At 37.9% G+C, this 27,131-nt stretch overlaps 3 protein-coding genes and 1 non-coding gene across 10 annotated transcripts in view; 1 reads left to right on the forward strand and 3 right to left on the reverse strand.

Moving 5' to 3' along the window:
- Positions 1 to 17,655, forward strand: part of BRCA2 (BRCA2 DNA repair associated) — a 59,860-nt gene extending 42,205 nt beyond the window's left edge. Inside the window, exons 20-27 of one of the 2 annotated variants that reach the window (XM_047723104.1) lie at positions 52 to 196; positions 1,517 to 1,638; positions 3,516 to 3,714; positions 3,928 to 4,091; positions 4,255 to 4,393; positions 13,489 to 13,733; positions 15,251 to 15,397; positions 16,706 to 17,655. In XM_047723104.1, coding sequence (XP_047579060.1) covers positions 52 to 196; positions 1,517 to 1,638; positions 3,516 to 3,714; positions 3,928 to 4,091; positions 4,255 to 4,393; positions 13,489 to 13,733; positions 15,251 to 15,397; positions 16,706 to 17,344 — 1,800 coding nt within the window. In that variant the 3' untranslated portion in view covers positions 17,345 to 17,655. Of the gene's footprint in view, positions 1 to 51; positions 197 to 1,516; positions 3,715 to 3,927; positions 4,092 to 4,254; positions 4,394 to 13,488; positions 13,734 to 15,250; positions 15,398 to 16,705 lie in introns of those variants that run through there. The other variant, XM_047723105.1, reaches the window with a different exon arrangement.
- Positions 3,708 to 27,131, reverse strand: part of N4BP2L1 (NEDD4 binding protein 2 like 1) — a 56,667-nt gene continuing 33,243 nt past the window's right edge. For 3 of the 6 annotated variants that reach the window (XM_047723110.1, XM_047723112.1, XM_047723115.1), the window contains exons 2-5: positions 25,586 to 25,713; positions 25,209 to 25,297; positions 23,029 to 23,105; positions 20,295 to 21,959 (exon numbers count right to left, since the gene is read on the reverse strand). In XM_047723110.1, the coding sequence (XP_047579066.1) occupies positions 21,701 to 21,959; positions 23,029 to 23,105; positions 25,209 to 25,297; positions 25,586 to 25,713 (553 nt within the window). In that variant the 3' untranslated portion in view covers positions 20,295 to 21,700. Of the gene's footprint in view, positions 3,969 to 16,898; positions 16,992 to 20,294; positions 21,960 to 22,910; positions 22,980 to 23,028; positions 23,106 to 25,208; positions 25,298 to 25,585; positions 25,714 to 27,131 lie in introns of those variants that run through there. The other 3 variants (XR_007126125.1, XM_047723113.1, XM_047723114.1) reach the window with 3 other exon arrangements.
- Positions 5,264 to 5,371, reverse strand: LOC125096592 (U6 spliceosomal RNA). Its single transcript, XR_007126271.1, has one exon. It is a non-coding gene; the product is annotated as a U6 spliceosomal RNA (small nuclear RNA).
- The window catches only part of N4BP2L2 (NEDD4 binding protein 2 like 2), a 115,639-nt gene continuing 114,127 nt past the window's right edge, over positions 25,620 to 27,131 (reverse strand). The window contains exon 10 of the transcript XR_007126123.1: positions 25,620 to 25,713. The gene's annotated coding sequence lies outside the window, so the exon portion shown is untranslated. The remainder of the gene's footprint in view (positions 25,714 to 27,131) is intronic.

Below are 27,131 nucleotides of genomic sequence, written 5' to 3' on the forward strand. Positions count from 1 at the left end.
ATTTGAATGATCCCTCCCTAACATGTATCTTTGTTTGACATGTCCTTACAGTGGATGGAGAGGACCCCTTCTGGATTATGCATATTTCGGAATGAACGAGAGGAAGAAAAGGAGGCAACGAAGTATGCAGAAGCCCAACAAAAGAAACTAGAAGTCTTATTCAGTAAAATTCAAGGGGAGTTTGAAAAGCATGACGGTAAAATGAATTGTATATTACAAGTTCTTTTTAATATGAGAATAAGGTTTTTTATAAAATCTTATTTATAAAAATAAGGTTTTATATATAAGGTTTTTTAGAGGCTTCTGATTTAACCTCTGTAATTGAGTGAATTTTTTTAATTCAATTTAAATTTTTTAAAAATATTATTACAAAGATATACAAATAAGCATAGAAGTGACCCCAAATTATCACCTCTTTATTCAACACATTGACCTTTTAGATACTTGTAATTATCTTAGACAATAAAACATTACATAACCACAACACATCTCAGAAGTCTTATGTAAACTTCCTCTTAAGCTTCAATATTAAAGTATTTATAGTATCCTTTTTTAGTATTAGAGAAAGAATAGTAGCAAGGGAAAAAAACTGCCAAATTATTTTCCCCTAGACAAGTACAGTATGATGTCACCTAGGTACAGAATGTAACTAAATTAAAATCATAAAAAAAAAGTAAAATGGTGGTTATCAGCAGATGAGAGGTGGTAGGATAAAATTGATGGTGTTTAAAGGTAAAACAACAATGAGCAAATAAGCTATAGTGATCCAGTGCACAGTATAATGAATATAGACGATATTGTATTAATGTGATACGATAAATATCAATACAATGGCAATCATATTAAGTATATAATGAATCAAAGTAACACATTGGACACCTTAAATTTATACAATGTTATATGTCAAATATATTCAATAAAAAGGAAGGATAAACTCTCAAAAAAAATTTTTCCCAAGCCATATATCGTTTTCTTCAGTATCCTTACCTGCTTTTTATATAACTTTTGTATTTTCATTGTTGTAGTTGTTGGTTTATGTATTATCACACCTAGAGCTAGATCTTGTTTTTCCAGTGGCAGCAATTTTAATTTAATAATAAATTTTAATAATAAAAAATTTACAGTAATTTTAGCATAAATGATATGAAATTGATGTTTGGTTTTTGCTGAAATTTTTGTGTTCTGCATTTCTTCATGATTTTCAACTTCCTGTTCTATATAAATCTGTAGGAAAATTGGACTCTCAATGTTCGATTCAGCGGCTTATGCTGTTTTCATGATGAAGAAAAATCATGAAATCATTTGCTTAATTTACAAATTACTCTAAGCTCTCTGTGTGACAATATTTTAAACCAGGAGTGAGTGCACTAGTTTGAAATTTTCCTAGAAAACTTTTAGCAGATAAATTGTGTTTTGCTTTTTAGCCTCCCTTCTTTGGCTATTTTTTGCTTGTTTCTCTAGTTTTCAAGGTTCATAAATTTGTGTCATGGCTTATTAATGATGCTTTTTTTCCTAGAGAATATATCGAAACAATGTAGACCATCATGCGCATTAACAAGACAGCAAGTCTGTGCTCTGCAAGATGGGGCAGAGCTTTATGAAGCAGTGACGAATGCACCAGACCCGGCTTATCTGGAGGTGGGACAGTAAGAGGGCATCCTGGGAGGCTTAACCTTCCTCCTTTACAGTGGGAAGCTCTGGTTGGTCTTCTGGCCATCAGGACAAGTACTGTGTTGAAATAGTGTGTTTCTCAAAGAGGGTGTGTACATTTCTGGGGTCCTCTGTGATGTGCCAGACTAGTGCAGTACATTTGCGATTCTATACAAAATGGAAGATAGAAGAATTAAGTAATTTTGTATGTTAAATAAATGTGGTTTAAAATACAGGCAAAACTCGTTTACATTTAAGGTAAAATAAGTATCTTCAAAGCATTGTCTCAGTTTCCATATGCTCACTTCTTTCTCAGATCCTATCTGAAGTTTATCTCCTAATCTTCTACCTTAAGAGTGTGTTGGTGGAAAAGTGTCCAAAACACTAACCTGTGTTAGAATTATAGCTGTGCCATTTATTAGCCAATAGGGCACAAAATAGCTATAAAATGGGCATAAAATCAGTTGTTTAAGGATCAAATGTTTAAGGATTAAATACTGTATATTATTTTATTTTTATGGAATTTATTTGAAGGAGGAAATAAGGGGGCAGAATAAGAGTTCGAAGACTAAGTTGTAGACCCGGTCCTGCTACTCTGCAGCTGGACAGGTGATTTCTCTCTTGGGCCTCCCCACCACCTCTGTCAAGGGAAAGCCTGTGAGGGGCTTCTCACTAGGTTGAGAGTACATGATTCTGGGGATTTCACTTAGATACGATTTTCACTGCAATTCTTGGAGGAAAAAGTAGCCATCCATTTCTAAAAGACCCTGCCCTGCCAAAGAGTTTGTTTTCAGTGACCATGTTGAATGTTGGGGGACTTTGTGTTTCAAGTAAACATTGTCTGCATATTTAGAAAGACCTGTTCATGGGGTGCCTGGGTGGCTCAGTGGGTTAAAGCTTCTGCATTTGGCTCAGGTCATTATCCCAGAGTCCTGGGATAGAGCCCCACATCGGGCTCTCTGCTCAGCGGGGAGCCTTCTCCCCGCCCCCTCACCGCCTCTCTGCCTACTTGTAATCTCTGTCTGTCAAATAAATAAATAAAATCTTAAAAAAGAAAGAAAGAAAAACCTGTTCAGGGTACCAAGATCCCATAGTGTCCCTTCCCAGTATGAATTAGGCTATTAAGATGTTTGAGGCAGCTGCAGTCTAGTGTGTTGTGTGTCAGGATTCCATTTCCTCTTTCATTTGATTTTAATTTTTGTTTATTTATTCATTTTTGTTGTACTGGGTGTACTACACCCAGTACAGACAGCACTTTGCTAAAATGTCCAGGAGAGAAGTGTGGAGGCAGAAATAAGTGCTTATAGCGCGTGTCTGTTTTCAACAGTATCTAGTGTTCCAGAGAGTTAATAAAATTATACTACCGCGGGTTAAGAATGAGAGCTCTTGAACTACCTCTACCCGTACACCCCTGCAAGTTATTTATTCTCTCTGTACCTCAGTTTCATCTTCTATAACATGCAAACAGTACTAGGGCCCACCTCATTGGGTTATTTTAAGGCCTCAATAAATTATTATATTTACCACGCACAGATCCATTCCTCAGATACAGGGAGCACTTAAATGTCAGCCATTTATAATATTGATGGTGGATATGATTATTAGAGTATACTTTTAAATAGGGGGTTGTCTTGGCCCTCGGGAAATTTGTCACAAAATAAGTAACAAGTTTAAGGCACCTGAAAATATTTGTTATGTGATGAGCTGAGTATACTAGTCTCAATTTTTACATTGCCACATTGTTATGTGAATTCGAATTCTATTGTATTTTATACCCATTTAGACGGTTTCATTTACAGTGGGTGAGGTTTTTTGTTTGCTTTTTATTCTAATATCATTTGCCTTAATATATTAAATGATCCTAGGGTTACTTTAGTGAAGAGCAGTTAAGAGCCTTGAATAATCACAGACAGATGTTGAATGATAAGAAGCAAGCACAGATCCAGTTGGAATTCAGGAAGGCTATGGAATCTGCTGAGCAAGGAGAGCAAATTTTATCAAGGAATGTTACAACAGTGTGGAAGTTGCGTATCATAAGCTATGGGAAGAAAGAAAAAGATTCAGGTCAGTATATAAATTTTTTATATAAATATTAATAAAATGAGTTCAAATGCTACATAAAGTCTAAAGTTAATGTGTATCAGAAGAGCAAAAATGGGCTACCACTACCCACAAAACAATGGTATAATTCTTGGATCTTTGTTGTTATGGTATTTGTTTTACAAGAATTGTAATGCTTATCAGTTCTTCCATTATGTCTTTTTCCTCTTTATCTAGTTACATTGAGTATCTGGCGTCCGTCATCAGATTTATATTCCCTATTAACAGAAGGAAAGAGATACAGAATCTATCATCTTGCAACATCACAATCTAAAAGTAAATCTGAAAAAGTTAACATACAACTAACAGCAACAAAGAAAACCCAGTATCAACAGCTACAGGTACAAACTTTTCATTATAGTTTTTTAATTTTGATGAATTATTAGCTTATAATATTAGTTTATATTAATATAGTTTATATTAGTTTATATAATATTCGTTTATATGGCATATTAATTTATAGAATATACATATACACGTTGATTTTTTTTCTTTTCCTTGTAGGCTTCAGATGAAATCCTATGCCAAATTTATCAGCCAAGGGAGCCCCTTTACTTCAACAAACTATTGAGTCCAGACTTCCAACCACCTTGTTCTGAGGTGGACCTAGTAGGATTTGTAATTTCTGTTGTGAAAAAAATAGGTAATACAGAATGTGTTTTTAATTATAGCGTCTTATGGATGCTTTTGAAAAATAATAGTTTTTAAAATTGTCTTCCTTATGATTAATTAGAGTTACAAATCAGCAAATTTGGTGACTAATAATTTCAAAGTAGGCCTGTTTTAACCTTAATTCTTAATGAAAAGCAATTCTGCATTATGACAGGGTAAGAACTTATATTCCAATTCAGTGCTACTTAATTTTAAAGAAATTGCTAGAAATGTTTTGTAGCATTTGAATGATAACTAGACAAATAATTATAATCTCCCTCTGCAGTTTCTTGAGCATTCAAGCCTCCACCTCCAGCTTCTCTGCGGTATCCCTCATCATGGGGACTAAAGCCCTTTGTTCTAAAACCTACTTTGTTTAGTGTGGCTCCTCCTACTTGTTTATTGTTATTTCTTGTTTATATGGTACTTCTTTTCCCCACTCTTATTTTTACCCCACCAGCGTCTTTGTATTTAAATTGGGCCTCTGACAGCATGGTTGGATCTTGTTTTCTTATCAGTCTGAGGGCCTGCCTGTCTTTTAACTGGTTTGTTTAATCTGATCAGCTTTAATGTAGTAATTGATATGGTTGGGTTAAAATCTACCACCTTGTTAGCTGTTTTCCCCTTGTCCCACTTGGTTCCTTGTATTGGTAGGCTATTCTCTGCGATGTTTATGCACATTTTATAGCAGCCATTGCTTCAGACTCTCACTTTAAGAATGCTTGTATAGCAGAAAATCTTGGAAGGACAGAAACCTTTTCTGCCTCCTACATAGAGGGCAGATTTGTTTCTCAACCAGGAAATCTGATCCCTTTTTCTGAGTTTGTTTTTTTTGTTGTTTATTTTCATTGCTGCTGTTCTTGTTTAGATTCCACATGTAAGCAAGATTCTGATCATACTTTGCGCAGGGGCCATGCTAATCTTCTCTGTATCGTTCCAATTTTAGTATATGTGCTGCCGAAGCGAGCACTCTGATCATACTTTGAAGGAGGTGGACAGTATAGGTAGAATAAAGAGAGGACTCAAGAAGTCAATGCCAAGGTGTTTGGTTTGAGCACCTGGGAAAAGAATTGCCATTTACTGAGAGGGGAAGAGGGCAAGAAAAACAGGTATGTGTTGACGGTCAGGAGCTCAGTTTGGTCAGTTAAGTTTTAGGCACTTAATCTAAACAAAGATTTCTCCTTGACTAGCCCTTTATTTGTTATGTCATTTGCAAATATCGTCTCCCATTCTGTCGGTTGTCTTTTGGTTTTGTTGATTATTTCCTTTGCTGTGCAAAAGTTTTTTATTCTGATGAAGTCCCAATAGTTCATTTTTACCCTTGCTTCCCTTGCCTTTGGTGATGTTCCTAGGAAGAAGTTGCTGCGGCTGATGTTGAAGAGGTTGCTGCCTGTGTTCTCCTCAGGGATTTTGATGGATTCCTGTTTCACACTGAGGTCTTTCATCCATTTTGAGTCTATTTTTGTGTGTGGTGTAAGGAAGTGATCCAATTTCATTCTTCTGCAGGTGGCTGTCCAATTTTCCCAATACCATTTGTTGAAGAGACTGTCTTTTTTCATTGGACATTGTTCCCTGCTTTGTCAAGATTTGTTGACCATAGAGTTGAGGGTCCATTTCTGGGCTCTGTATTCTGTTCAATTGATCTGTATCTGTTTTTGTGCCAGTACCATGCTGTCTTGATGATGACAGCTTTGTAACAGAACTTGGAGTCTGGAATCGTGATACTGCCAACTTTGGTTTTCTTTTTCAATATTCCTCTGGCTATTTGGGGTCTTTCCTGGTTCCACATAAATTTTAGGATTATTTGTTCCATTTCTTTAAAAAAATATTGGTAGTATTTTGATTGGGATTGCATTAAATGTGTAGATTGCTTTAGGTAACATAGACATTTTCACAGTATTTATTCTTCCAATCCATGAGCATGGAACGTTTTGCCATTTCTTTGTGTCTTCCTCAATTTCATTCATGAGTAATTTTTAGTTTTCTGAGTACAAATTCTTTGCCTCTTTGGTTAGGTTTATTCTTATGTATCTGATGGTTTTGAGTACAGTTGTAAATGGGATCCACTCAATTTCTCTTTCTTCTGTCTTATTGTTGGTATATAGAAATGCAACTGATTTCTGTGGATTGATTTTATATCCTGACACTTTATTGAATTCTTGTATGAGTTCTAGAAGTTTTGGAGTGGAGTCTTTGGGTTTTCCACATAAAGTGTCACGTCATCTGCAAAGAGTGAGCTTGACTTCTTTGCCAATCTGGATGCCTTTTATTTCTTTTTGTTGTCTGATAGCTGAGGCTAGGACTTCCAGTACTATGCTGAATAGCAGTGGTGATAGTGAACATCCCTGCCGTCTTCCTGAACTTAGGGGAAAAGCTCTCAGTTTTTCCCCAGTGAGAATGATACTCACTGTGGGTTTTTCATAGATGGCTTTGATGATATGGAGGTATTTACCCTCTATCCCTACACTGAAGAGTTTTAATCAAGAAAGGATGCTGTACTTTGTCGAATGCTTTTTCTACATCTATTGAGAGTATCATATGGTTCTTGTTCTTTCTTTTATTAATGTATCACCCTGATTGATTTGCGGATGTTGAACCAACCTTACAGCCCAGGGATAAATCCCACTTGGTCGTGGTGAATAATCCTTTTAATGTATTGTTGGAACCTATTGGCTAGTATTTCAGTGAGAATTTTTGCATCTGTGTTCATCGGGGATATTGGTCTGTAATTCTCCTTTTAGGTGGGGTCTTTGTCTGGTTTTGGGATCAAGGTAATGCTGGCTTCATAAAATGATTTTGGAAGTTTTCCTTCTGTTTCTGTTTTTTGGAACAGTTTCAGAAGAATAGGTATTTTTCTTTAAATGTTTGGTAGAATTCCACTGGGAAGACATCTGGCCCTGGGCTCTTGTTTGTTGGGAGATTTTTGATTACTGCTTCACTGTCATTGCTGGTTATGGGTTTGTTCAGATTTTCTATTTCTTCCTGGTTCACTTTTCGTAGTTTATATATCTCTAGGAATGCATCCATTTTTTCCAGATTGTCTAATTTGTTGGCATATAGTTGCTTATAATATGTTCTTGTAATTGTTTTATTTCTTTGGTGGTGGTGGTTGTGATCTCTCCTCTTTCGTTCATGATTTTATTAATTTGGGTCCTTTCTCTTTTCTTTTTAATAAGTCTGATCAGGAGCTTGTCAATCTTATTAATTCTTTCAAAGAACCAGCTCCTAGTTTCATTGATCTGTTCCACTGTTCTTTTGATTTCTGTTTCATTCATTTGTGCTCTTATCTTCACTGTTTCTCTTCACCTGCTGGGTTTAGGCCTTATTCACTGTCCTTTCTCCAGCTTCTTTAGGTGTAGGATTAGGTTCTGTATTTGAAACTTTTTTTGTTTCTTGAGAAAGGCATGTATTGCTATATATTTCTCTCTTAGGACCATCTTTGCTGCATCCCAAAGATTTTGAGCCAGGTGTGTTTTTATTTTGATTTTCCATGGAATTTTTTAAATTCTTTAATTTTCTGGCTGACCCATTCATTTTTTTTTTTTTTTAAGATTTTATTTATTTATTTGACAGAGAGAGATCACAAGTAGGCAGAGAGGCAGGCAGAGAGAGAAAAAGGAGGAAGCAGGCTCCCCACCGAGCAGAGAGCCCGATGCGGGGCTCAATCCCAGGATGCCGGAATCATGACCTGACCCATTCATTCTTTAAGAGGATACTCTTTAGCCCCCATGTATTTGAGTTCTTTCCAACTTTTCTCTTGTGATTGAGTTCTAGTTTCAAAGCATTGTGGTCTGAAAATATGCAGAGAATGATCAGTCTTCTGGTCCCAGATAAGACCTGATTTTGACCCAGGATGTGATCTCTTCTGGAGAATGATGCATGTCCACTAGAGAAGAATGTGTATTCTGTTGCTTTGGGATGGAATGTTCTGAATGTATCTATGAAGTCCATCTGGTCCAGTGTGTCATTTAAAGCCCTTATTTGCTTGTGGACCTTTTGCTTAGATGACCTATCCATTGCAGTGAGGGGGATATTAGAGTCCCCTACTATTACTGCATTATTACTGATGTGTTTCTTTGATTTTGTTATTAATTGGCTTATATAATTGGCTGCTCCCATGTTAGGGGCATAAATATTTACAATTGTTAGATCTTGTTGGATAAACCCTTTAAGTATGATATAGTGTCCTTTGTCATCTCTTATAGTCTTTGGCTTAAAATCTAATTTGTCTGATATAAGGATTTCTACCCCAGCTTTCTTTTGATGTCCATTAGCTTGGTAAATTGTTTTCCACCCCCTCACTTTAAATCTGGAGGTTTCTTTGGGTCTCAAAGGAGTCTCTTGCAAACAGCATATTGATGGTTCTTATTTTTTTATCCAGTTTAATACCCTGTGTCTTTTGATTGGGGCATTTAGCCCATCTTCATTTGGGGTAACTATTGAAAGATATGAATTTAGTGCCATTGTATTGCCTGTAAGGTGACTGTTACTGTATATTGTCTCTGTTCCTTCCGGTCCATGTTACTTTTAGGCTCTCTCTTTGCTTAGAGGATCCCTTTCAATATTTGTTGTAGGATGGTTTGGTGATTGCAAATTCTTTTAGTTTCTGTTTGTCCTGGAAGCTTTTTTTTTCTTTTCAGCGTAATAGTATTCATTGTTTTTGTACCACACCCAGTGCTCCATGCAATACGTGCCCTCCCAAATACCCACCACCTGGAAGCTTTTTATCTCTCCTTCTATTTTCAGTGACAGCATAGCTGGATATAGTATTCTTGGCTGCATATTTTTCTTGTTTAGTACCCTGAATATAATATGCCAGTCCTTTCTGGCCTGCCAGGTCTCTGTGGATAGGTCTGCTACCAATCTAATGTTTCTACCTTTGTAGGTTACAGACCTCTTGTCCTGAGCTGCTTTCAGGATTTTCTCTTTGTCTCTGAGATTTAAAAGTTTAACTGTTAGATATTGATTTTGAGGGGATTCTCTGGGCCTCGTGGATTTTTTTTTTTTAAGATTTTATTTATTTATTTGAGAGAGAGCATGAGAGAGGAGAAGGTCAGAGGGAGAAGCAGACTCCCCAAGGAGGTGGGAGCCCAATGTGGGACTCGATCCCGGAAGTCTGGGATCATGACCTGAGCCAAAGGCAGTTGCTCAACCAACTGAGCCATCCAGGCGCCCCTGGGCCTTCTGGATTTTGACACCTGTTTCCTTCCCCAAATTAGGGAAGTTAGCCACTATAATTTGCTCTAATATAACTTCTGCCTCTCTCTTCTTCTAGGATCCCAATTATTCTTTTTTTTTTCTTTATGGTATCACTTATCTCTCGAATTCTCCCCTCATGATCCAATAGTTGTTCATCTCTCTTTTTCTCAACTTCTTTATTCTCCATCATTTGGTCTTCTGTATCACTCTCTCTTCTGCCTCATTTATCCTAGCAGTTAGAGCCTCCATTTTTTTTTATTATACCTCATTAATAGCCTTTTTTATTCTTACTTGGTTATATTCTCTCTCTCCAGAAAGGGATTCTCTAGTATCTTTTTTGCGTTTTTTCAAGCCCAGCTAGTGTCTTTATAATTGTCAATCGGAACTCTAGTTCCAACATCTTACTAATGTCCATGTTGATTAGCTCCTGGCAGTTGGTATTGCCTTTTTTTTTTTGAGGTGAGTTTTTTCTGTTTTGTCATTTTTTCAGGAGAAGAATAGATGAATGAGAGAACAAAATGTTAAAAGGGTAACAGCGACCCCTGAAAAATATATAGTAAATAAATCAGAAGAGACTTGAATTGGGGCAGGGAGGGGAGAAAGGAAAAAAAAAAAAGAATATAATCATGCTGATGAATAGAACAGAGCCACACACTGGATTTGGGGTGTATTTTGGTCTGTTAGAAGAAACTGCCACCCAAAATATAACAGAAAGAAAAACATAAATATATATACATACACACACACACACACACACACACACAAATAAGAGTAAATACAATGAAGGGATGGAATACGACTATAAAAATGAAAATTTAAAAAGATTTTAAAAAAGAAATTGATAAGAAGTTGGTTGAAAAAAGAAAATGTTTTTAAAAAAGAGAATATGATCAGGCAGGTGAATAGAACAAAGCCTAACACTAGATTTAAGGTATATTTTGGTCTGTTAGAAGAATCTGCATCCCAAAATTTTAAAGAAAGAAAAATGTGTGTGTGTGTATATATATATACACACACACACACACACACACGTACATAAAATAAGGTTAAATAAAATGCGATAGAATATGACTGTAAAAATGAAAATTAAAAAAGATTTTTGAAAAAGAATAATAAGTTGGTTGAAAAAAGGAAAGAGGGCGCCTGGGTGGCTCAGTGGATTAAGCCACTGCCTTCGGCTCAGGTCATGATCTCAGAGTCCTGGGATCGAGCCCCGCATCGGGCTCTCTGCTCAGCAGGGAGCCTGCTTCCTCCTCTCTCTCTGCCTGCCTCTCTGCCTGCTTGTGATCTCTCTGTCAAATAAATAAATAAAATCTTTAAAAAAAAGAAAAGAAAAGAAAAAAGGAAAGAAAAATAAAAAAAGAAATAGAGAAAGAAAAGAATTAAAAATTTTACTTTGAACGACTAAAGAATCATGGGGGGAAAGCCTTGAATTCTATGTGCTGTATTCCCCTAGTGCTGGAACTTTGTGGTTCTCATTGATCAGTAAACTTGGTCTTGGCTGTATGTTCTTGCTGATATTCTAAGGGAGGGGCCTCTTGCAGTGATTCTCAAATGTCTTTGCCTGAGGCAAAATTGTACCACCCTTGCCAGGGGCCAAGCTAAGTAATCTGTTTGGGTTTGCTTTTGGTAGCTTTTGTTCCCTGAAAGATTTTCTTACAGATTTAGAGGACTGGAAAGAAAAAGGCAGCTTCCCAATCCCTGTCCTTAGAGGAGCTGAGAGCTGGGGCGGGCACCTCCTCAGTGTGTCCTCAGAGAAAAGCAGTCAGTCACTCCTGTTTCCCTGGTCTCTGGCCACACTCTGTGCTCACCCAGCCTATAACTGAGCATTTCTATCTCTGGTGCATGGCCCTGTTTGGAGCCTCCACACCCAGCAGATTCCTGTGGTGGGCTTCTGTGCTGCTCCTCCCGGAAGAGGAAGGAGGAGTCTCCCCAGATCTGCTGCTTGTTGGGCCTCTTAGTTTTTTACATAGTATCAGGTCATCTGCAAATAGTCAGTTTTAGTTCTTCCTGACCAGTTTAGATGATGTCTTTTCTCTCTCTCTCTCTCTCTCTCTTTTTTTTTTTTTTTTTTTTGGTCTGATTGCTGCAGCTAGGACTTCTAGTACTGTGTTGAATAAAAGTAGAGAATGTGGGCGTCCTTGTCTTGTTCCTGAACTTAGGAGAAAACCTCTCTCTCACTAGTGAATATAATGTTAGCCATTTGTTTTTCATATATGGCCTTTATTATGTTGGGGTATGTTCCCTCTATCCCTACTTTGTTGAGGATTTTTATTATGAATGTATTTTATACTTTTTCAGATTCTTTTTCTGCATCTGTTGAGGTGATCATATGGTTTTTAGCCTTTCTCTTATTGAGGTGATATATCATGATGATTGATCTGGGAATACTGAAGCACCCTTTTATCCCAGAAATAAATCCCAGTTGATTGTAGTGAATTTTTTTAAATGTATTTTTGGATTCAGTTTCCTAATATTTTGCTGAGTATTTTTGCATCTGTGTTCATCAGGGAATAAATTTCAAAGTTCTCCTCTCGCTTCTATTTTTTTGGAATAGTTTAAGAAAAAGAGATATTTGTTCCTATTTAAATGTTTGGTAGAACTCACCTGTGAAGCCATTTGATCATAGACTTTTGTTTATTGGGAATTTTTTTTATTTTTCAGTTTCATTGCTGTTAATCAATCTGTTCAAATTTTCTGTCTCTTCCTGATTCAGTTTCAGGGGCATCCTGGTGGCTCAGTCAGTTAAGTGTCTGCCTTCGTCTCAGGTCATGATCCTGGGGTCCTGGAATCAAGTCCCACATTGGGCTCTCTGCTCAGTGGGGAGCCTGCTTCTCCCTTTCCATGCTGCTTGTGCTCTCTCTCTCTCTCAAATAAATAAAAACTTTAAAAAAAAATAAAAGGAAAGTTACATGTTTCTAAGAATTTATGCATTTCTTCTAGGTTATCTAATATGTTGGCATATAATTCTTCAGTGTTCTCTTAATAATCCTTTGTATTTTTTTTGGTGTCAGTTGTTATTTCTTCTCCTTCATTTGTGATTTTTTTGCATCTTTTTTTTTTTTTTTTAGTGAGTCTGGCTTCATCCTGGTTTATCAATTTTATCTTTTCAAAGAACTAGCTTCTGGTTTCGTTGATCTTTTTTTTTTTTTTTTTGTCTCATTTATTTCTGCTCTAATCTATATAATTTCTTTTGTACTACTGGCTTTGAGTTTTGTTCTTTTTCTATTTCCTTTAGGTTATTAGGAATTTTTCCTGTTTCTCGAAGTAGGCCTGTATTGCTATAAACTTCCCTCTTTAGAACAGCTTTGCTTCATCCCAAAGATTTTAGACTATTGTGTTTTCAGAGCATTTCCTCATTCTTTTGTACAGCTGCATAGTACAGCATTGCCTGAATATACCATACTACTCTCCAGTAATACTGGCTACTTTAAGTCGTTTATAATTACCTACAAATGATGCTTCAGTGAATAAGCTCATACAGCATATTTTCATGATTCTTGTTCTTACATATCTCACTATTATTGGAAATACATCTTCAGAATAGAGTACTAGAAGTGGGGTTGCTGGGTGGTAAGAGTGCATCACTTTGCTGGGTTCTACCAGTTTTTTTTCTCCAGAAGATTGCACAAATTTGTATTCCCACCAGCAGTGCATACCTGCTTCCCCATGGCCTCAGTAATAGAATATGTTGTCATATTGGCACTAAAATTTAGCATAATAACCAACAGGATGTTTCGGAGATCCTAAGCTTTCTCTAAATTTAGTTATTTTGATCTCTTTTTATCATTAACATACCAAAACAAATGGGCATATTAGAAGTTCCTTGCATTTTTTAAATTTATCTAACATATATAATGAAGTGGGTGTTTTGTTTTGTTTCTTTAGGTCTTGCTCCTTTGGTCTATTTGTCAGATGAATGCCATAATTTATTGGCAATAAAGTTTTGGATCGATCTTAATGAGGACATTATTAAACCTCACACCTTAATTGCTGCAAGCAACCTCCAGTGGCGACCAGAAGCCAAATCAGGAATTCCTACTTTATTTGCTGGAGATTTTTCCAGGTTTTCTGCCAGTCCAAAGGAGGGCCATTTTCAAGAGATATTCCACAAAATGAAAAATACCATTGAGGTAAAATTACTTTGTGCATTACCACGCATTTTAGTATTTTCCTATTTTGATGGTCAAATATTAAGGAAATGGTGGCTTCTATGAAAATTGGATAGTTGAGATATGATGTAATGAGGTTTCATCCTGTGTAAATTGCTCACGAACCTGAGGAGATGGGAGGACAACAGCTGGGAGAAGATGATTTGGAGGGGACTGGGTGAGGGGAAATTGTGAGGAGGACATTCAGAGCTACATGGTTCAGAGCAGTTGGTAGTAGTTAGTTAATAACATGCAGATTACAAATTTACATTTTAAATTCCATATCTAGTATTTTATAGTTTGTATCTGTCTTTGATTTGAAATACTCCCAAATAGGAGAACACTGAAATTATTTTCCCTGGATAATGTATGCATTTTATGCTTAAATTTATATAGACTGCAAGTAATAATAATATTAGCTAAAGTTTAGAGTGCGTATTGTGTGTCAGGCCTTGTTCCAAGCCTGTCACATTTACTTCTGTTACCAACCCTATGAGGTATGGAGCTTTTTTCTATTTTATTGATGAAAAACAGAGAGGTTAAGTCACACAGCCAAGTTGTTAGAAGCAGGATTCATACTTAAGCCATCTGAATTGTAGCCCAAACTATTAACTACTTTGAAGTGCTGCCTTCCAATAAAATTTTGGATTTTATAAATTGCTAACTAGTAAAGAATCTTCAAGATAAGCCTCTTTAATATTTGAAATGTGTTACTCAAAATATATGTAAATAAAATTATGTTTTAAAAAACATTAGAGTAGCTAGCTATGTGAAGGAAGTTGGTGTAATATTTTACCTAAAGACTCAATACACATAGTGAAGAATAACACCCTGATTTATCTGGTTTCTAAATTGGAAGGTGGAGTGGGGGGTTGTCATTATTTGGCTCCCATATAGAGTACATCCAGATTTTCTGAGACTGTTCAAGGGCAGTTCAGAGACAACTGTCATTGACATAGCATTTTTAAGTTTTATAAAATAATCTCATGAACTAGGTTAAATCCTATAAAATTGCTGGTATTTGACCAATTGTAAAAACAACAGTTTTAGGTGGTTTAACCTACATATTGTTTCAGTTAATTACTAAAACAGACATGAGGTGATTCTATCATTTTACTACTAACTTAAGGCGTACTCTTTAGATGTTAGATGATTTACAGCTATCGGGTAAGAAATAGAACTGGACCTTGAGACCATCTTCTAGCTCCAAATCCAGTATCATGTGAAACCTTGCTTATTAAACTGGATGACTGGAAAGACCTCTCCTATCTCTTTCCTTCCCTGACATACAGACTCCCTCTCTCTCTCCACCAACCATGTTGGCTTTGCATTTTTACAATGGCAGATTATTTGACAATTGCGGTCAAATTTGGGGTGTGTCATTCTTTTTCTTCTCATCTGAACCTTTTATTTCTGGTTTTAAAAGTAACATTTTCTGAAAACATGAATATGTACATTTTCATTTTACAAAACAGTTCTTTTCCCATTTATTTTCTTAGAATATTGGTATGTTTTGCAATGATGCAGAAAACAAACTTAGGCATATACTTGATGCAAACGCTCCTATTATGTCCACCCCGACTAAAGACTATGCTTCAGAGCCATACACTGCTCAAACAGTCCTTGGCATGGGAAATAAATTTCTGGTAAGTTAATGCAGATTTAAGGAATTTTGTAAGTATTATAAATGAAGGCAATAATATGTTTTGGTGTATACCTAGTAAACATGGTAAAACGTAATTAAACTTACCTAGAAAGTATAGTCAATTGTTACCTGACTCCTGTAAATCTAGGTTACCTAGAAATTCTATCTTATCAAAGCCAGAATGTAACATTCTTAGGGGCCAAATTTTACAAACAGGTGCTTTCATGTTTTGCTTTGCAAGTACATGTGATGGAAAATACTTTGCTTGTGTCCCTTTGCTCAAAGCACTGTTCTATACAGTTAGGGTTGTTTCTAAACTCAGTTTGATTTAACTCTTTAAGTCACAGTACATGCATATCAAGCTGTAAGGTCTGAATACTGCCTGATGAGTAAGTAGCTAACAGTTGCTAAGTGTATCTATATTAACTCACTTAATCTTCACAGCAATCCATGGGATGGAAATTTTCTCCATTTTACAAATGAGGAAACTATGGCCTAGAGAGGTTGAACAATTGCCTAAAGTCACAAAACTAGAAAAGTATACCCATCGGAACCCAGTCAGTCTGTGCTCTTAAAATGGTTTAAGAATGCTTATCTTTATTTAAATTGTTAATCAATTGTTAATAAAGAGGGGCATCTGGGTGGTTTAGTCATTAGGCAACTGCCTTCAGCTCAGGAGTCCTGGGATCAAGCCCCATACCCGGCTCCCTGCTCAGCGGGGAGCCTGCTTCTCCCTCTCCAGCTCTCCCTGCCTATGTTCCCTCTCCTGCTATGTTTCTGTCAAATAAATAAATAAAATCTTAAATAAATAAGTAAATAAACTGTTAATAAAAAAGAAAAGATTAGTGCATATGTCCCCCTACCTCCGTTTTTGTCTTTTGGTATGATTAGTCTTCATTCTTCTTTCTTTTCGTGTCATTTTTATATCCTTTTATGCAAAACTGTTTCCTTCTGGAATGAACACAACCATATAAATGTATCTCGGAATCATCTGACCTGTGAGTCATGAGGGGAGTGACAAAGTTTGTGGTATTTGTGTGCTTAAGTATCTCTAGTGAGGGGTGTATGAGTGGCTCAGTCAGTTAAGTGTCAGGTCAGGATCTCAGAGTTGGGATTGAGCACTGCATCAGGCTTCACACTTAGTGGGGAGTCTGCTTGAGACTCTCTCTCCCTTTCTGTCTGGCCCTCCCCCCGCTCTCTCTCAAATAAATAAATGAATCTTAAAAAAAAATTCTAATGAAAAGCTAATTTGATGGTGTTTTATATATTAGTGCATAATTATTTAGGCTGCTTTTTGTCTTTTTATTAGATGTCTTCTCCCAGTGGTGAGATGAATTACCAGAGTCCTTTATCACTTTCTAAGCCAAAAGAGAAGTCTGTTCCCACACCTGGATCAGCCCAAATGACTTCAAAGTCTTATCATAAAGGGGAGAAAGAGATGGATGACCCAAAAAATTGCAAGAAGAGAAAAGCCTTAGATTTTTTGAGTAGAGTGCCTTTACCTCCACCTGTCAGTCCCATCTGTACATTTGTTTCTCCAGCTGCACAGAAGGCATTTCAGCCACCACGGGCTTGTGACACCAAATATGAAACACCTATAAGGAAGAAAGAGTTGAATTCTCCTCAGATGACTCCACTCAAATTTAATGACCTTTCCCTTTTGGAAAGTGATTCAATAGCAGATGAAGAACTCGCACTGATCAACACTCAAGCCCTTTTGTCGGGTTTGGCAGGAGAAAATCAACTTATGTCTCTCAGTGACTCCACTAGGACTGCTCCTGAGAACTTAAAAGATTATGTCAGGCCAAAAAGGCATTCTCTGGCATCTGGGGCAAAAGGATGCTGGAGCCCCCAAGCCCACACCGAAGAGCGGGAGACCAGTGCGCAAGACGCAAGTACTGTGAAAAGGGCATCTGTGAGACTGCAAAGGCGACAAAAACAAAAATGACAATAAATCAGTTACTGATTCAGCCTTTCCAACTTGTAGAAAATATGGCTTCAACCTCTCTGGATTTGCATAATGAGAAGAAAAAGGACACCTGTGCTTGTCTATCTCAGGAATGCCCCTGGCCTGTCTCTGTAATGATATACTCTAATTTCAGTTATATGTCTGAAAATTGACTGTGTATTTATTAACTAATCAAGAAAAAAATATGACAGGATTTGATCACTGGATTTGATCAGGTATATTTTACAAAGTAAACATAACTTTTTCTTTAAACTGTGTCCCTAATTAAATGAAACTAAGGTTTCTAAGTAGTTATTTTGACTCCTGTAATTCCTTTTAGTTTAGTTCCTATTTTAGGTAGTTTTGTTTTGTTTTGTTTTTCAGAGGTAACACACTACAAACCACTTTTCCTTAACAAATGTTGGTTCTCTTATAGTTCTATCCCGATCAAAAGTCAGGAGTAAGAAACAACAGTGGTGTTTTCTTTAGACCAATTCTTCAACCTTAAGTCAACATAACTGCAAGAAAAACAGAATCTTCAACGTCATTCCTTTTTATGAGTCCAGGTGATCACTGAATTATTTTAATTAAAAATTCAAATGCTTTAAATCAGATTTCATAGTCTTCATGTTTTTTTTTAACAAAATGATCATCTGCAACTTAAGAGAAAATCTTTCAAATTGGCAACACTTCTACCTGCTTTATTTTTAGCCCTATCATAGGACTCAGCAAGTACTTCCTTCATACCTGGTTTTCTCTAACCACCAAGGCAGACAGTCATGGGTCAATATAAGAGGACATTCTCATCTGTTACCTTCCTATGCTTAATAGAGAAAAGAGAATGCATTTCTAATAGGAGCTAATAGCATGGAGAAGCTCTTTTTTTTTTTTTTTTTCTAAGATTTTATTTATTTGACAGAGATCAGAGGTAGGCAGAGAGGCAGCCAGAGAGAGAGGAAGGGAAGCAGGCTCCCTGCTGAGCAGAGAGCCCAATGCGGGGCTTGATCCCAGGACCCTGGGATCATGACCTGAGCTGAAGGCAGAGGCTTAACCCACTGAGCCACCCAGGCACCCCTGGAGAAGCTCTTTAATCAGGTCTTTTAATATGTCTTAAATTTATATAAAATACCATGTTTTCAAATCTAATTATAAACACATTTTAAACCCAAGAATAAATCTTTTAAGCAGGTTTTTTCTTTTATAACTGTGATCCATGACTTTTCTCCCCTCTAAAAATTAACATAATAAACTGTCCATTCTGCAGTTTTTAACTGAGGTGTTCTGCCAGTCTTATTAGTATGTGATTTAAGTTTTGTTCATGAAACAAAAAACATAAAACAATTTGGACCAATTCCACCTGGGTGGCTCAGTGGGTTAAAGCTTCTGCCTTTGGCTCAGGTCATGATCCTGGGGTCCTGGGATCAAGCCCCACATGGGGCTCTCTGCTCAGTGGGGAGTCTGCTTCCTCCTCTCTCTCTGCCTGCCTCTCTTACTTGTGATCTCTGTCAAATGAATAAATTTTTTAAAATCTTTAAAAAAAAAAAACAAGGGCGCCTGGGTGGCTCAGTGGGTTAATGCCTCTGCCTTCAGCTCGGGTCGTGATCTCAGGGTCCTGGGATCGAGCCCCACATCGGGCTCTCTGCTCAGCAGGGAGCCTGCCTCCCTCCCTCTCTCTCTCTCTGCCTGTCTCTGCCTACTTGTGATCTGTCTGTCAAATAAATAAAATCAATCTTTTAAAAAAAACAAAAAACAAAACAAAACAAAAACAATTTGGTCCTCACATCCCAATCATTTTCCAAGAGATCCACTGTAGAACAGGGAATAAAACTTGAATCTCGGGTGAACAAAAAGAACTGTAAGAATTTTACCTGAATTATAAGAATTTTATTTTTTTCATTCCTAGAAAACCTGAATTACTAGTACTTCCTCCATTCTTCATTACCATTTCAATCATAGAGAGATCTCATGCACGCACTCCATTTTTATATGTTGTAATATAGTAATTTTTTTTTAAAGATTTTGTTTATTTATTTGACAGAGATCACAAGCAGGCAGAGAGGCAGGCAGAGAGAGAGAGGAGGAAGCAGGCTCCCCGCTGAGCAGAGAGCCTGATGCAGGGCTCGATCCCAGGACCCTGGGATCATGACCTGAGCCAAAGGCAGAGGCCTTAACCCACTGAGCCACCCAGGTACCCCAATAGTAATATTTTTATACATTGTGAGTAATAAAGCTGCATAAGCAAACTATGAGGCTTAAGTATATGTGAATATTATTCCCTAAGAAGAGACAATGATTACAAATTCAAGAGTGTACACTGTCTGATAAGGGATAAAATGTAAAAGCAACTTGTGTTATTCAACAATCACTTAATGAGAGCCTATCTTGTACATAAAGCCCTATGCCAGCTATATGAACGATGCAAATATTAGTAATACAAAACACTACAGGCTAAAGTTGAGTGTTCAAAAAATTATATATGAATTAGGAAACTTGAGAATTGAGAGAACAAATAGATCACTTCTAGCTAGGATAAAGCTGGCAGCATTTAATCCTTTTATGTTTCGAAACCAAGTATTTCATGAGTTATATAGGGGGGGAAAAAAAGACAAATGGGGAAGCTACTCTTCTGAGCGCTTTAAAAGCTCTGGATCCAAACCTGGGGCCACTTCATAATGGTTGCATAGCAGTAACATTTCAGTCATGTCAGGTATTGAAATGTTAAATAGCCTTTCTAATGTGCACAGATCAAATAATTTGAGCATATGAAATACAAGGTTGCTCTTGTCTTTACCTTTATGTCTCCTATTTATTAAAGGAGACGGGCAAACAAGTTTAGGATATAGAAAACTGGTTCTTAATATGGTAGAATTCTATGGTATTTAGGTAATTAATTTTTTATATCGTTGAACCAAAAAAAGTGTAGATTCAATGACAAATCCATAGAAAGCAATACCATATATAATTTTTAATAACCATAAAAGCACCATTATATAGGACACTCAAAATAATATTTCACAGAACATTAGAAAGAAGCTGTTGGCCAACAAGAAATAAAGCATACATCCTATATGGTCTTACTTATCATGGTCTCACACCAAATTAATCTGATTCTAACCTGTTGAAATTTAACTTGGAATCATAAATTCAGAATTGGTATAAGAGGGACATTCCAGAGTTGTGGCAGAACTTTATTGTCTTAATGCTACATAAAACACCAAGACTGGTCATTTTCCAACGGGCATGGCTTTGACATACCCTTGTATGATTTCTGTCTTGGGATGTTTAATTATTTGCACTCCCAAACATTTGGGCAGCCATCTGATCACACACATGTTTATTAATAGGCATAATTTTAAAAAACTGCTTAACTCTTCCTCTTAAAAATTCATGTTTTATAAAGTCAGGCTTCTTTTATTTACATGGTTAGCACAACAGCCAAAAGTTAATCAGGTTTACTCTTATTCAGTAAAGTGGTAGTTAAAACCAAGATGTGACTTTAAATAATGACACTGATTTTCCTCACCTTGTACAGCTGTTAAGGATCTGACAGGGGCTCCTGGGTGGTTCAGTCGGTAGGGCACCCAACTCTTGATTTCAGCTCAGGTCATATCTCAGGGTCATGAGATTGAGCCCCACAGTGGGCTCCATGCTGAGCAAGGAGCATGTTAAGACACTCTCTCCCTCTCCCTCTGCCCCTCCCTGGCTCTCTCACTCTCTGTCTCTCAAAAAAAATTTTAAAAGAAGGATCCAATATTTTTAACAATGACACATCACTAGAATAAAGGAATAATTTCCCCAAGTATCTACTTTGAAGGACAATATTCCCTTAGATGTATGCTCTCTGGCATGTGCATTTTAAGGGAAAATCAGTATCATCATGACAGCCACACATCTCACATTTTGGGATACATAGATTATCAAAGTAGCAATGGCACTAATATTTTTCCTGCCTCCCACTTCTCCCCCACCTTTCCAACTTTCCTGATGAAGATGAATTTCCTGGAAAAGCAGATTACTTCAGAGAAAGTGGTACTAAAGCTTCTATATATCGAACTTAGGTGACTGCGTATGTGCATGGGTACGTTCTCAGGTTTCTGTTTCCAATTTCCGGTCTCCCTAAGGAAAGGGACTTTGTTTAATCAAGTCAGCAGAATTCCCAGCATCAGACCATGCATATAGGATCACTGTAACAAATGCTTGTTGAAGATGAGTATAATGACTTCTGCTCAAAAACTTTCAGGTCCAACTATTTACACTGGAATTAGAGCTCTGAGGAAAACCGAACAAAGAATAAATACCAAAATTTGCAGTTAAAAACTGACTTAGGAAAATTTCGATTGCATGTAAGATAGGCCTCTAATATCCATGGTGACAGCCACCTCTTCTGTTAAAGGAGCCCTCATTTGTGAAGCCCCCAGGAGCCCTCCGGTTGGGAAACTCAGCGTACGGATTCCAGTATCGTGCGCCGTTGGAAGGTGAGGCGTTATTCCTGTCCTGGTTTCTGTTCATTCTGCCAGGCTTTTCTGCATGAAGCACGCTGTGAAAGGTAACATCGTGTTCATACCGCTCCTTCATTCGGTGTATTTTTTCTCTGGGGACTCCATGAATGTTTCTTCTACGTGAGAACAAATGCAAACATTTACTTAAGGCAGCATATTATCCAAAGGAGTTACTTGTATTTTACATAGAGATGCACTCCCTCCGATTTAACTCTCACAGAAGCCTAGTCTCCTTAAGGAGTTATCTTTCAGGCTCCACTGCTGTTTTGCATTCCACCCTGAGGCTAGCAAAGAGTAAGAGCTTCACCAAGGCTTATTCTCAGAAATCTCAATTTGGTGCCTCAAGACATAAAAGAACACCGGGAGCCCTTTTTATTATATATTTTTCTGTTAATCATGCATATCTCTATAATCAATTCATGTCAGTCAGTCCTAGACACTTCTAGATGCTAATTAAAATAATCTTACATTCAAGTGGGCATGAGAATCCACTGGGGATATAGCTGAAATGCAACCACCAGAGATTCTCTGAAGAAGGCCAGGCAGTGAACTAGGATTTCACCAACCCCCTCAAGCAGTCCTGATGTGGGTGGGCCACAGGCCCACTCCGGAAATGCTATCTGCTTGTAACCATAGAATGAACTAGCCTTATTCCTAAAAAGTAAATTCTGATCTCACTGATCACTTTAAATCACTGGCATTATCTAGTAACACAGGTAGTGAACATCAGAACTCATGCACTCAGTCAAGTTAGTATTACTTGGACACGTATTGCTTTATAAATTAGAAGCAGCATCTAGACCATAAATGAACCACAGACTGTTGAACAACTAAAGATCTTTATTTAGCCTAAACGCAGAAACACCACTGACATGTGCAATCCCATGCAGAGAAAAGTGCTTTCAAACGCTCATTAATGAAGAAGCATTTCAGCAGAAAGTTAAATGTGTCCTTTAAAAGGACTAAGTCCAAGCCATGGTTTAGCATTTAGCATTATATTAGAAAAGTGACCCAAAACTAAAGTCTTCACATTAATAATGCCAAAGTTATCAATTTCCAAGAATTACCATTTCTGGCCTGAAAACTACCATGTCCATTTCCAGCCTGAAAAGATTCTTTTGTTCGGTCTGAAATACCTGAAAATAGCAGGATACATAATGAGGAACTAGAAAAACAAAGAAGTACCTTGCTAACTCTTGAACGTTGAATTTCCAGCGAGTGTCAGGTTCTCGGAATATAACTTCATAGTTATTTTCAAGTGCCTGATTTTTCAAAAGTACATAAAACATTGAAGACATGGTATGTATGTTTGGGAATGTTTATGCTGCCATTTCACATTTACTACAAATCCTTTCTACAATTCCTCTGTTTTTACCAGAAATCCAAGGCCTGAGTTTATCTTAACAAGTACAGTTGGTTCATTTCCATACTTAGCCACTCTCAGATTTTATTTTGGTTCCCAGTGATAAATTTTAGTCCATTTTACCTACTATGTAGGAAAAGTATAATGGTTCTTTGTTTTGGACATTTAAAAAAAAATAGATAGCTGAACTCATTGTAAATATCCTAGTCATAGGTATGAGAACTGCATTCAGTGGCTTCTCAAAGTCCCTAATATGATTTTGATAGAGTTTCTTCTGTCAAATGCTCTGTCCCATCCCTCACACCTGGATTAGAAAGTGAGGGTCCCACAGGGACAGAGCTTATGAAAGAAAAGTGATTTTCCCATACTTTTTACAAACTCTTCCTGCCAAAAGGAACTTTCCCCTCTATGCAACACAGTTTGGCTCAGTGTACTTGTGCCCCATTTTTCTCGAGTTTAGAAAATGATTACAGTTTCCATATAAACATCCAATTATTCTTTGCTTTCATAAATTGACTACTACTTTTTTAATCTCAAAATCTGAACTTCATCATTATTGTTTATTGTGTTCTAAAACAGAATGAAAAGAGCAAAGTAAAAAGATTTCCTCTTCATTCTTGAGATGGACTCCTCTAGTTAGAGAAGGATTCAAATATCATACATGGAAAATATCTAATTTCTGGGTCTAATAGCTGTGGATGGCTGAAAAAGATTGTACATTCCAGATAATACAAAATAAGAAAGGAGGGGTGCCTGGGTGGCTCGGTGGGTTGGGGCCTCTGTCTTCAGCTCAGGTCATGATCCCAGGGTCCTGGGATCGAGCCCCGCATCGGGCTCTCTGCTCAGTGGGGAGCCTGCTTCTCCCTTTCTCTCTGCCTGCCTCTCTACTTGTGATCTCTGTCTGTCAAATAAATAAATAAAATCTTAAAAAAAAAAAAAAGAAAGGAAAATATCCTCCCTCAAGCCACTCTCCGCTAACTCTTGGTTTTGAGTCATGCCTTAATTAGACTATTCCTGTTCATTTCTCTACCAAGCGGACTCTTGGCCCACGAACTGAAGTAACCACAAAGCTGATGTTCATTCCTTCCTACATCCACCCAAGGTCCCACAGGCTGGGCCCAAGTTACCCCGATGGACATACAATTCGAGAAAAGCACACCTGTATAGAAGCTAGTTTGCCCCCAAATTAAAAAGAAGCCACAAATAGATGGGCCACAAGCCCCGTTTCAGAGATATTCCCTTTACAGTTAGCCAAGTGGGGACTGTATGTGACAAAATGACACTACTCAGCTGTCTTCTTCCTGCCCTGTGTGTCTCAGGATCTTTTCTCCGGTGTATATACCCTATAGGAAGTGAAACTTATTACCATAAGAGGTGAAATGCGTCTGAAAAAAAAAAATCAGATATATTTCAAAATTTAAAATATGCACAATGTTTTATTCATCTTACTGTTCTTTCCTATTCTGACAATAGAGAGCTGAGTTGTTATCTTTGTATATTTATATTCTAATATCCTTTACGTGCTAATCCTCAATCTGTTCTTAAACCCCCAAAAATAAATAAACAAATAAAAAGTGGCCCAGACTCTCCCACGGCAACACCACCCAGCACTGAAATCCCTGGCTTGCCAAAGACGGAAAAGTGTCTTATTATCATCCACCACTCAGCTAGCATAGTCCATCCAGTTTCTCTGCAAGTCTCAGAGGGCGCTCCTGTGCACGTATGTCTCCCCTTGGGAAAACAATCAAGACAGAAGAATTCGCAAGAATTGGGACCAAGGAGGATTTAAAAACATACCCTGAGGTGATATTAGCATCTCAGCGAATTTCAGCCATCGAACAACAGAGAAACACTAAAAGAAAACCTCTTTACCTGCACCCTGAGAGAGCTACGATTAATAAAGATGAGATCATGGCAGGTCAGAAGAAGAGGAAAGAACAAATGTTGCAACTTTCTCACAAAATGTCCATAACTGAAAATTCAGAATGATGCTTCTTCCTACCATGACTGCATAGGGCTTCATTTCCCAGGCGTGGAGGTTGGTATTATCAATAATAATGGGGGATATGCCATTCCTCATTGCTTTTCTGGCTGCAACACAACAATCAGAAGGGTGAGCGTACTCCGTATTTTGTTATTTTCTTATCACAGGTGTCCTCATTACACAACTTTAGTGGCACATATTTCAGAACCCATTACCGATCCTTTTCTTTTTCCTGGAATCTAGGGAGTTTATGCTCTGACATTCTGTTTGGGGGCACAGGGGAAAATGGCAGAACTTTTGATTACACTCCTTCTCGAAAACGCACTCATTCTGCAGCAGCTACAATCTATGTGCACAATAGGATTTCCTGGGGAATTTGGAAAGGAATTTGTCACCTCTTTTCTGGTTCCACTCATGCGCTTCCTCCAGGAAGTCAGGATTGAACTCATAGGCACCGTCTTCCCTGAAGAAATAGTCATCCGTGCTGAAAATCAGGGCCCTGGGGAAGTCGTGTTGCAATTGTCTAGAAAGCGGGGAAATAAGACATCGCTTTATGGTCACGCACAGCCGTTGTAGAGATTACTTCCTTCCGTCGCCAACATTCAGCACTTTGTAATTATGAGGCCACCAGGTTGCATGTTGTTGAAACTCAGTTTAAGGAGAGAGATGTTTATCATCTCTAGAAGCTACCAGTCCTTCACAGGAGGCAGCCCTGCCCTTCCCCCCATCTCTCACCTGTTCCGGATCCCAGCTCCGTGGAGTTTTGGTCTCTGTAACAACCCACCTGAGACACTAGTTCTTGCTGATGTATGAGAGGCGGATAAAAGGGCTGCGTGTGTGTACAACCCCTATCCAGGTAACAGTTTACATCTTATCAGTGACCTACACCAAGTGAGAATAAGCACACTGGAAGGCAAGAGGTAGAGCCAGCCTTCCCCAGGCCTTCCTAAACTACTCTCTCACACTCTCAAAATATGAGAAAGTCACAGAAAAAAGGAAAAGGAGTGTCCCCTTTAAAACAAAGCAAAACAATAAAAAAGCTATTAAATTCTGCACGAAATCACTTCCAAGAGAAGGGATTTCCACTTAAAATCCTTATTCAGGCGCGGCTGGGTGCCTCAGTGGGTTAAGCCTCTGCCTTCACTTCAGGTCTTGGTCTCAGGGTCCTGGGATTGAGCCCCACATCGGGCTCTCTGCTCAGTGAGGAGCCTGCTTCCCCCCTCTCTCTCTGCCTGCCTCTCTGCCTACTTGTGATCTCTCTGTGTCAAATAAATAAATAAAACACTTTTAAAAAAATAAAATAAATTCCTTATTCAGACAATTTGGGGAGAAGGTGGATATGACAGGTAGTAACTGGGTAAATCTCTGGGCCTCCTCTCATCTTTAGAAATGAAGGATGATTCCCCCATCCTGCTAGGTTACCACACTGATCTGATAACATGGGGAGTCACAGGTGCAGTGCCCAACGCAACGAGTGTCCGTTTCTTTCCTTCATTCCTGTGGCACCAATAAAAATTCAGCAAGCAAACAGAACATAGGACCAAACGGATATGCTCAGAACAGGGTTGCCTGGGTGGCTCAGTCGGTTAAGTCGCTGCCTTCAGTTCAAATCATGATCCCAGGGTTCTGGGATGGAGCCCCACGTCAGGCTCTCTGCTCAGCAGTGAGTCTGCTTCTCCCTCCCTCTCTCTCTCTCTGCCTGCCGCTCTGCCTACTTGTGTTCTACTTCATCTCTCTGTCAAATAAATAAATAAATATCTTTTAAAAGGGGGGTGGGAATAAAAAGGAAAAAGGTTGGAGAATGACAAGGACAGGAAATGCAAGGAGAAAGCAGAGCTGCTCAACTGTTGTATGTTTGTCCTTCTCTGGGAGGAAAAGCTCTCCTTGATCAGGACGGAGCAGGGTATGTGTAAGGCACCAGAGCCCCGATCTTACACAAGC

This window comes from Lutra lutra, chromosome 3, assembly GCF_902655055.1.
Source record: "Lutra lutra chromosome 3, mLutLut1.2, whole genome shotgun sequence".
Lineage (NCBI taxonomy): Eukaryota > Metazoa > Chordata > Mammalia > Carnivora > Mustelidae > Lutra > Lutra lutra.